Source organism: Spinacia oleracea, chromosome 5 (assembly GCF_020520425.1).
Source record: "Spinacia oleracea cultivar Varoflay chromosome 5, BTI_SOV_V1, whole genome shotgun sequence".
NCBI classification, from domain to species: Eukaryota; Viridiplantae; Streptophyta; class Magnoliopsida; order Caryophyllales; family Amaranthaceae; genus Spinacia; species Spinacia oleracea.
In genome coordinates, this window is record NC_079491.1 from 7,801,078 (window position 1) to 7,812,452 (window position 11,375).

The 11,375-nt window shown below is 31.8% G+C and overlaps 1 protein-coding gene across 1 annotated transcript; it reads left to right on the forward strand.

Annotated features, from left to right (window-relative positions):
* The first annotated feature begins 7,589 nt into the window (after nucleotides 1-7,589).
* LOC110788138 (S-adenosyl-L-methionine:benzoic acid/salicylic acid carboxyl methyltransferase 2-like) lies at nucleotides 7,590-11,265 on the forward strand. Its single transcript, XM_056829332.1, has 4 exons — nucleotides 7,590-7,721; nucleotides 9,073-9,480; nucleotides 9,723-9,796; nucleotides 10,670-11,265. The coding sequence occupies exons 1-4, from the start codon at nucleotides 7,641-7,643 to the stop codon at nucleotides 11,073-11,075; spliced, it is 969 nt and encodes a 322-aa protein (XP_056685310.1). The 5' UTR covers nucleotides 7,590-7,640; the 3' UTR covers nucleotides 11,076-11,265.
* The last annotated feature ends 110 nt before the right edge of the window (nucleotides 11,266-11,375 follow it).

Genomic DNA, 11,375 nt, shown 5'->3' on the forward strand with positions numbered 1-11,375 from the left:
AATAAGTCAATTCAAATGTCTTAAACTCGGTCAAATCGGTGCGAGTATTAAGGGACAGAGGGAGTATTTATTATTGGCGAGATCGAAGTGAGAAAAACTAAGAACAAATTTTTTCTTATAATTGTGAAGAAGGCGGCTTTCCGGCTGAGAATGTGATATTTGCTTCTTTGCATAGGTTTTTCTTGGGAGGGTATTTTTTTCGTTGAGCTTATGCCTTTTGGGCTGCCAAGGAGTTTAAATTTTCTTATCTTGGGCTAGGCAGGGTTGGCCAGGTAGGCGGGTATGATTCTAAATCCACCACCTACACGCTACTAATGGCCGGTATGACTTTTATATCCACTCCCGCCTACTACCCGCTAAAGTTATTAGGTTATGTTAAAGAGATTTTTACATTATACAATGATTGGTAGACTTGCACCTTTATTATTTCCTGTTTTGCTCCAGATTATAATTGTTAGGTATTGTTACAATAGTACAATTACGAGCCCTTAGATAAGACGGTAATGGGTCGGGACGGCAAAAGGCTCGGCACAATCCAACACGAAAAAAGCATGGCACGACACAACACAAACATGAAGTGACGGGCTGAGGAACGAGCCGTATTTTTTGAAAGCACGACTCGTACATGCACGATAAAACACACATTAAATTTATTGAATTAGACTTGTGCACGAAGGCACGACCCGAACCGATATGAGGGCACGTGGGTTTAGGTCATGCTTGGGTTGCCTTTATAAAAATTTGGAATAAAACAATGTCCAATCCGATCCACAACCATCTTTACCCTTAGAGTATCAAGCGTTTTTCAAATTTGTGAAGTGTACTTAAAATTTGAATTTGTGGTGCAATTGTTTCAACTTACTTACAAGTTACAACAAGGGGTAGAGTTTGAAGATCTTTTATCAATGACTCAATGAACATGGAAATTGTTTAATATCCCAATTCTAGTGGTAACTGATAAGAGGCAATTGATCCACGTGGCCCGATTGCAAGCCTTGTTGCCATGGGCCAAACTTCTAAGGTGATAATTGGTACCCAAATTTCTTGCTGCATAGCTATGCATGCAATTTTGCATGCATATGAGCTTCAACTGCTTCGTTTTAGCAGTTTTAACCTTCTTTTTTTAGTGCATTATTCCGTTTTCTCTTTTTTTTAAAAAAAATTAAAATTAAAATTTTAATTTTTAATTTTTTTTTCTTCTAAATATTATACAACACTTGTTTTTCCCAAAAAATCTCATTATTTGAGTAAGCTGCAAGCACACATAAGAAACAAACAAATGGACATTTTAAGTAACTTAATGAACATTCATGTTCAAAAAATGAACATATCATCTGTTTTTCTATATGCTTCTTCTATTTTAGTTCTATTTCTATATGCTTCTAAATTTCCTGCTTCTTTCCTTTCGGCTTCCACTTTTTCGCTACACCTTTTTTCTCTTTCTATCTGCTTCCTTATTTGCAGATTCTTTTCTTGTTGATTTTGCCTTCAATTCTTGCAGCCTCTCTTAATACCACATCTTCCATTTCTGAATCGGATATTTTATTTTGTTGGCGCATTCATATTAACCTTTTCCTTCCTGCATAAAAATCATAATGTTGTTAGTTGAACATTGTTCTGTATAAATTGAACATAAGACTTGAGAATTTGAATATCACACAAAGTGTTCTTATTCATGAACATATGATAGTTTTATAATTAAGTTGAATTTAGTTGAATATGATTCGTTATAAGTTGAACACGAGACTTGAGAAACTGAACATCACACAAAATTGTTCTTATTTGTGAACATCATCTTTTATAAATTGAACATCATCTTTTATAAGTTGAACATGATGAGTTATAAACTAAACATGACAATATTTAAAAAGTGCCAATTTTGATATTTTAGTAAAGAATAATGAACATCTGCTTATTACTGTTGCTACTTGCCTTTTAGTTGAACATGATTATGTACATAATTCTTTATAAGTTGAACATAAGATTGAGAAATTGAACATCACACAAAAGTATTGAACATATATTAGTTTTATAAGTTGAATTTAGTTGAACATGATTTGTATAAGTTGAAAATAAGATTTGAAAAATTAAACATCACCCAAAAGTGTTCTTATTTTTGAACATCATCTTTTATAAATTAAACATCATATTTTATAAGTTGAACATAATGAGTTATAAACTGAACATGACAATATTTAGAAGGTGCCAATTTTGATATTTTAGTAAAGAATAATGAACACCTGCTTATAAAATCTGAACATGATATTTTAGTAAAGAATAATGAACATTTGTTTTAAAGAATGCTTTTGGCTCGTTGTTTGAAGGTATACTGCTTTTTTTTATATTAATGTTAATGCTTGCCTTTTAGTTGAACATGATTATGTATAAGTTGAACATAAGAATAGAGAAACTGGACATCACACAAAGTGTTGAAGATGTCATAGTTTTATAGGTTAAATTTTGTTGTACATAATTCTTTATAAGTTGAACATGAGACTTGAGAAAGTGAACATCACACAAAAGTATTGAACATATATTAGTTTTATAAGTTAAATTTCGTTGAACAACATCACACCAAAGTGTTGAACATATCAGTTTTATAAGTTGAATTTAGTTGAACATGTTTATATGTTTAACACGAGAGTTGAAAAACTGAACATCACACAAAAGTGTTATTATTTGTGAACATCATCTTTTATAAGTTGAACATGATAAATTATAAACTGAACATATATAACAAATTCAAAATTAATATTCAGCAATAACTACCACAACCACCACGAACAACAATCCCAACAACAACAACAACAACAACAAAATATCAAGTTACCAAATGTAGTTCACTCTACAATTCCGAACATCGAACTTCATAAATTAAACCCGAACGGTGATAGATCTAAATTAAAATTGCAGCATAAAATTGTTGTTTAAAAAAAATGAACACCTACATATATTATTTTGAACATCTACATATATTAATTTGAACATCTCCAATCACGAAATCAATTAACGACAATATGTAAATTAAAATCACAATCAAATTTGGTGACGAAACTAACAAATTATTAAACACGAATTCGCAACAAATGAACCTTGAATAAATGCAAATTAAAGATCAATTTACAAAGAAAACTCACGAATTTCATACAAATAAACATGGATTGGCGTAAAGATAGGAAAGAGATATTCAACGGATCTGATAAAAAATTAGCCGGAATCGATCAGAAATTCGCCAGATTCGACCATAAAATCGACAGATCTGACCAAAATTTGACATATCCGACCAAAAATTCGACAAATCAGACCTGAAATTCGACGAATCCGACTAGAAACTCGTCGGAATCGCATGAGTAATCGTCACTGTGGAATCCATCGGAGTCAAATTGGAGGTGTAAAGAGAGATAAATATGTTGATGAGAGAGAATGTGGAGGTTTTGATGAAAGAGAAAATGGTGAGAGAAAAATAAAACGAGGTTTGATAAGAAAGAAAATGGGGAAAGGTTAGAGGAGAGAGAAAAATGGATATGTATAATGTAGTGTATCTTGCCTCATATGCATCTAGAGATAGATGTATACCTATGCAACCATTAATTATTAATAACTGGTAAGTGGTAACCAAGTGGTTTAGTTGAAGGTCATTCAAATTGTTGGTTGTATTGACGTGATAAGGAAAAAGGAAAATACATCAAGTGGGTTCCTGATTATTTCAAACTTGGATGTTTCGTCAGTTATGTTTTACGGCTCGGTGATGTTTTTGGTTAGGTTGTATTCGTATATATTTTGGATAATAAGAAGGTGTGTGTTTTATGGCTTAAAAATATTGGGGGGCAATTTTTTGGGTTAATTTCCGATGTTGTAATCGAATCTTCTTTTAATTAATACTCCGTATATTCTCAGTTCTGTGTTAAAAAAAGTATTGGTGCATTATTGCTTGTTGTTTAGTTGGCCTGAGTATTTTATTAACCCAACTTCCACTTTTCTGATTACCTTTAAACTTAATTGACCAAACTCATATGAACTTATTACGGAGTATAATTTATTAGATCTTGAGTAACTCTTATCTAAACTTATTACTTCAGGGATAAGTGGAAACAAAATAAATATAACAATACCGTCTTAAAAATATACTTGGCGAAGTACAATAAATCGACATAGTCATAAACTTATGATCCGTTTTTATGTGAACGGGATCATGACTTCTTACAAGATCATTTTTAAGGCTTGGAATGCAAAGGAATGGAATTATGGAAATTACCCAAATAAAAAAACTTAGTGATCGTCGATTCGTCGGAATCTTGACTAACCGTACCCCTATTATAGTGATAAGTTTTTAAGATTTTTTTCTCGAACGCAAAAATAGTTACACACTTTTGAATACTTGATGTCCCTTCTTCATAATTCTTCTTATCGTATCCTTACTAATAAACTTATCAAACTTGTTTATCTAGAAATTTATTCATCGCTTTAGTTTGTCATATAAAATTACACACGCGCGTCACATTCATGTAAAAACATTCTATTATTTTATTATTTTCTTTTGACGAGAATGAATATGCTTTTCTTGAGCTTCCTTGGGTCGTCAATAATTTGGTTGGCCCCTTAGATGGTCAAAGGTTCGATTAGTACCACACTACCACATAGACATTAGAGTGATTAGACAGTGATTTTATCATTTTCTTTTTATATATTCCGCAATTCACGTGTACAAGCAAACAAATATGATATTTTAGAGACTAATTACTATCTTATGTAGGTCAAGGTATCAATAATTCATGTGTGAAACAGGCTTTGGAGTACGACAGTACGTCAATACCTTAAATATATGCAATGTGACAAATGCATGCACTGGCGGATCCACATTGGGGCCAAGGGGGCACGTGCCACTCCCAGCAAAAAAACAAAAAAAAAAAAAAAAAAAACTTAAAATGTATTAAAAAAACAAAAATTTTACATATGTATTATATCTGAACCAGATATATATTGGAAATGGCTGTGTTGCCCATAGATCAGGGGTTCGATGACCCTTATTGACAAACTTGGTTATTTTTTAGGTTTATATTCAGCTTATTTGTTTCATTCCTTTTCTTTTTAATTCGTTTTTTCTAATAAATTCATTGGTTCTCCTGCTCTTGTTTTTCCACCTTTATATTCAATTGGACTACTATAAATATTAAAAACACAAATATGACATCAATTTTGGTTAATTTTCAGCTCATTTTTTTTTTAATTCGTTTTCTTCTAAAAAATCCATTAGTTGCATCTGGCTTTAGCTTTTTATTTTATTTTTATTCTAAACCTATCGAAACATTGTCTACTTCTTTTTCCACCTTTATATTTAATTGAACTACACTATAAATAAAAACTTTTTCGATAAAATAATAAATCCAATCCATTATTTACTGCTATATCTTAATAATAGTCACTTTTAACGTACTTTGTACTTTTTTCACTTTTACTGATATATATTGATAAAAAAAAATTCTCAGCCAATTTGAACTTTCATGCAATCAATTAACACAAATTTAGCACTGAAAAAACACCTAAGAGTTACGCACTTTTAATACCCAACTTTGTGATATTGTCATTTTATATCTCAACGACTACCACTTTCGTGCCACCCCTGACCAAATATCCTGGGTCCGCCACTGTATGCATGCATGCCTTTTCTTTTTACTAGAGTGTTAACAAATACTCCGTATAATACATATATACATATATATATATATATATATATATATATATATATATATATATATATATATATAACTTTTGTGTAAGACCGCCTTACCGGAAAGACCACTTTAGTTGCTTAACTAATTGGTTCAATTTCTTAACTAATTGGTTACATTACTTAATTAATTGATTCACTTGCTTAACTAATTACTTTCTTTGCTTAACTAATTGGTTTCAGTGCTTAACTAATTAGTTCAAATGCTTAACTAATTGGTTCCATTGCTTAACTGATATGATACCAAAGTGGTCTTTTGTGTAAGACCGTCTTATAGAAAAGTTTGTATATATATATATATGATGATGCAAATTACCTCAGATGTCAACGTATATATTTTCTTTGTTTTATACTTCGTAATACTCATAGTCTCATACGTAATATATACTTCTATATTATTAAAAATTTTACACTATTAAATATATTCGATTCGTATTAACTTTGACTACTCCTTATTTGTTAAATTAATTTAAACATAAATGTCATTCATTTAATTTGTATGATATCGGATTAAACTTACATAAAAAAAAAAAGTTAACGAGTTTTTTTTTAAAAAAATAAATCAATAGCTAAGGGCCCATTCGGTATCACTGTCAGTTTCCAGTTTTTGATTTTTTAGTTTTGTAAGTCATATGATTTAGATTGAATTATCAACTAAAAATAGTCACACCTATTGTAATCATGTTGATTTTGAAAACTGACAACAAAAAACTGGAAGCTACTTTTTGTGGTTTTCATATTTTGATTTTTAGTTTTGTAAAAAACAGAAAACTGGAAACAAAAAACAACACCGAACGAGCCCTTACCCTTACATATATAGTTACATTTCCAAAGCTTTTTAAGTTGTGTGGGGTTGATCTAGCTCAATGTATATTATCATAATCAACTGTTTTATAATTTTTTCTAATAAAATTAAAATGTTAATGGTTTAATACATCCTCATTTCATAAAGTTTCTAATTTTTCATTATACGTGGTCTCAAATACATTTCTTTTGTCGGTAAAAATTATAAAAATTTGGTATTTAGAAAATTCTTATTAAAATGAATCAAATGATATCCAACCATATAATATGTTTTTAGTACCCTAAATACCACGTACTTATGACCGTTTAAAAAAATTGACCACATGAAGTAAAAGTCATGAACTTTGTGGGGCACATCAGGAAGTATAAGATAACAATTTAAAACAGTCATATATTATGTGAACTGAGATTCTGAGAAGCAATGGACTGAGAAATGTAGTACTTAATTGTACTAAACGCCTTAGTATAAAGGAAGTTTAGTTGAATTTGTTACGGAGTATAATAATGATGTAAGTTCGATAGTTGACAATAAAAAATTAGGAAGTACTCCTTAGAATTTAAGAAAGCAAGTGGAGTAAATTTCTTGATCAAAGAAAAGGAAATGCGTGTAAAAATTACCAAAAATGAAATTATAACTCCTAAAAAAAACGGCCGAAAATAGCATGCAATTGTAACTCCTAAATACAACCAGAAATAGTAATCGTGACTCGTACAAAAATACGATAACCCTGTTGTACAAGGGAACACCTGAGTTTTACTTTTTTGGGTGTCACCCCTTTGAAACACCTATATTACCTCCATTAATATTAATAATATTTATAAACATATATCAAATAATATATTAAGAATATTTAATATCTCTATAATATAAAATTATAATATTTAATAATATAACTGTAGGTAAATGGGAACACAAGTTAATTTATATGGATTTCTGGCCGGTTAGATTATTATTAATTGATGTGCTCAAGGAAAGTAACGCTTCTATAAATAGGCAATGATTAGCCTAGCTCATTGCATCAGTTTCTACTAATAAGTTAATTAGAAATAAGATATACCATTACCTAAATTAAGTAAAATCAAACGAGGAAAGAAAGAGAGGATTGCAATGGTACTTGAGGTTAAGCAGGTGCTTCGAATGAAGGAGGGAACGGATGAAACCAGTTACGGAAAAACATCCTACATCCAGGTACGTAATTTCCTAAACGTACGGTCTCAATACAAATTACTTCCATATTGTTCAAGTGAACCAAGATCTGTAATCAAATCCCGTACGTATGTTAAATAATCTTATACAAATATCTAGTGTAGGTCAAGTGTTAATTTGTGGTGTACTCACTTACTAGTTACTAGCATTATGACAGTTTTTGAATAAATCAGGAATCATAAGATGAAAGTGCTACCTAACTCTTGTGAGAGTGTATTAGGCCATGTTCGGAAAAATTAGCGGTAGCGGGTTAGCGGTTAGCGGTTAAGTAGCGGGTAGCGGTTAACTGTCAAAGTAACGGCTAACTGATATATGTGTTCGACAAAAGTAACGGTTGATATTCTAAAATAAAATAAAAGGTATAATATTGTTTAAAACTTTATTATAAAATTGTCAAAAGCTACTCGCTACCATAAAATCTACTAATTTTAACGTTTGACAAAAGCTACCCAAACGCTACATCTACCGCTAACCGCTACCTAAACCGCTACCTAAACCGCTACCTTGCCAACACTTACTTATTTTACAAGTAGCGTCTTGACTAGATCAAAACGCTACCCGCTACCTCAAACGCTACTGCCGAACACGCCTTTAATATGTTATGGCATAGTAATTAATTAGTGGCACAAATAACATAGGAAGTGCAAATCATTTTACCACTTTTTTTTGTCTCATTAATTATTATTTTTAGATTTTTAAAATAAATACGTAGTGTAGTATACTTTTTTATTCACTAAAATTGCAACACTTGTAGTTTTACAATATTCTGGCCTTCTGGGAAAGAGAAAAAGGTAAGGGAGTGCAAATACATTGTAAATATACGCAATTTTGTATTTATATTGTCCTTGTGACTCATTCGCACTAAAAAAAGTAAAAAAAACTTACTTACGAAGTATGCGATTTTGCATATTAAAAGTAATAAGTATCAACAATACATTTCAAAGAAGATGTATATAGAGGAATAAAGGGAGGTAATGAGTTACCCAAACACATACTCAATTCGATTTTTTTCCCTTCCACTATTCATATGTAATAGAGGATACTAAGAGTATTATCCTAATTGTATATTTATTATATATCTATATATAAGAGTACAAACACACTCGACTTCTAGGTCAAATCATATTATTATATTACATGGTATCAGAGCCTAAAGTAATTTAACAAATACGAAGTATTGATTAGTGAGTCAGCGTAAGAAAAATAGAGCCATATGAAATCTTATTAAATTTGTCTTAATACATAGTTTTGAAATATCAACTTCTTCTAACTTATATTCATCGACATAATTAAAGATATTAATGATCAAATTCCATACTACAACATGCAACAGAAGCAGGTGTTATCACTGACAAAATCCATAAAAGAAAAAGCCATAATGGACTTCTATTGCAAAGAACAACCAACAACCTTATGCATAGCCGACTTGGGTTGTTCCTCTGCTGAGCTTAACACTTTAGGGGTGGTCTCTGAGCTCATAGATGCAACCGAAAAGGCTCGTCGACAGCTCGGAAATGGCCACCAAGAGTATCAAGTTTACTTAAATGATCTTCCATGGAATGATTTCAACACCATCTTTAGGTCATTGGAAAGCTTTGAAGATAACTTGAAGAAGCAAATGGGGAACAATTTTGGGCATTGCTTTGTGAATGGTGTCCCTGGCTCTTTCTTTGGCAGGCTATTCCCCACAAAACATTTGCATTTTGTCCATTCTTCTTATAGCCTCATGTGGCTTTCTCAGGTGATTTTTTACTTTTCATATACAAACTTTGACTTGATTTTTTTTATTAGTAGATGTAAAAATACGGAGTACGTGTTATTGACCATGTAATATTGTCTTATTTTTTCCTTCTCGTTTGTGACATTAAGGGGTCGCTTGGATTGGAAGGAAACTTTACGGGGGTGATAAATGAGGCAGTGGATGATTTTGGGGGAATTACTTAGAGGGTAATTGTTCATTTGTAAAGGTTCTCGCATAACAAGATATCAAAAGTCGAACTGCCAAAATCTTTATCTTCAATAATGGTTGTCACTATTAAGAACCACCGTTCACGGCGGTGAAACCGGCAGCGACCACCACAAAATTAGGGTTTTTGGATATTACTAACATCAACATGCACGAAATTCAAAGCTAATATAAATTATAGCAATTATTTTGCCAAATTCCTCTCAAAATTTTATAGATCTACAAAATTCAAACTAAATGAAGGAAGAATGGAGATTCGTAGGTGATGATGGAGATTGTAAATTGACAATTCAACTTCACAATTTACTGAATTGAGGGCATAAGAAAGTGTCTTTGATGATCATCAATTGACGACGGCGACAAATGGGAGGTTATGATGGATGTTAAATTGACAACGGCGGCAAATTGGCGTTAGTGATGGTGATGGAGGTTAATTTGACGGCGACGCAAAGTGGTTGAGGTGACAACAGCCTGGTGGATGATGTGGAGGAAGGCAACAATAATCTGGTGAAGAGATGGCAGGGGCAAGTCGTTGACGGTGAAGAGAGAAATTGAGTGAGATGAAAGAGAATTATTACTCTGGAAATTGTTACCCTAGGGGGGCTAGGGAAATTATTAACCCCCTAAATAAGGAGAATATGTTACTCCCTTATTTTCCTCTCTCAATCCAAACATTTAAAATGCCCAGAAATAACTACTCCTTTAATTATTCTCCCACCCTTACCCTCATTCCAGGCGACCCCTAAAGAGGCTTTATGTCAAGTGTAGGAGAAAAGTTGGAACACCTTTTAAAACCTCTTTTTCTGAGAAAACTCCTTATATATATATACGTGAATTTTCTTTAAATAACACATCTTGACTTTTTGGTAAGGATAAGTGGAAGTGTTATACACTCATAATTGGAGGGGAAAAGGGAGAGTAAAAGCCAAAAACTTGACTTTTTGGATAAATTCTGACCTTGAAGTGTGTTTCCTTTAAAACAATTTATGCAGGGTTTCATAGAGGAAGCAAAGCTACACACATTCAACATCCCTCAATACACTCCATCTGCAGAAGAAATAAGTTTTATAATGGAGAAAGAAGGATCTTTTAATCTGAATCAAGTTCATATTTCAGAAATAGGTTGGGAAGCAAATGAACATTACAACAACAACAACATTAATGATCCATCTTCAAGTTTTGATCACTATGACTTTGTTAAATGCATGAGATCTGTGGCCGAGCCCTTACTTGTAAGTCATTTTGGAGAAACCATCATCGAAGAGTTGTTCAAGCGATATATGGAAATCGTCAAAGTCTCAATGGCAAATGAAAAGAATGTGTTTGTTAATGTTACGGTGTCCTTGACGCGAAAGGGTTGTTCAATCTAATTACGTGTTCTTTGATCCGTTCAAGGTCATGTTGGTGTTATTAAAAGCTCAATACTACTCATTCACTAGTCATTCATGTATGTTGGTGTAGTGAAATGCTTCATACTTCTGGTTGAAAATATTCCATGTAGTAGTAAGATAATGTTAAATCTATTTTTTCTCAAAAAAGAAGAAGATAATGTTAAATCTATCTATATTGTACTATTAATAAATCTAATTATGTCAAATATGGGTCACTTTTGTTTTCAATATTTCTAAAATTATCTATTTACATTGAAGAAATAAAATGAACCCAAATGG

Coding starts and splice junctions, on each gene's coding strand:
- LOC110788138 (XM_056829332.1), top strand. CDS start 7,641: ATGGTACTTGAGGTTAAGCAGGTGCTTCGAATGAAGGAGGGAACGGAT. Junction 7,722..9,072: donor GAAAAACATCCTACATCCAG/GTACGTAATTTC, acceptor AACATGCAACAG/AAGCAGGTGTTATCACTGAC. Junction 9,481..9,722: donor GCCTCATGTGGCTTTCTCAG/GTGATTTTTTAC, acceptor TCGCATAACAAG/ATATCAAAAGTCGAACTGCC.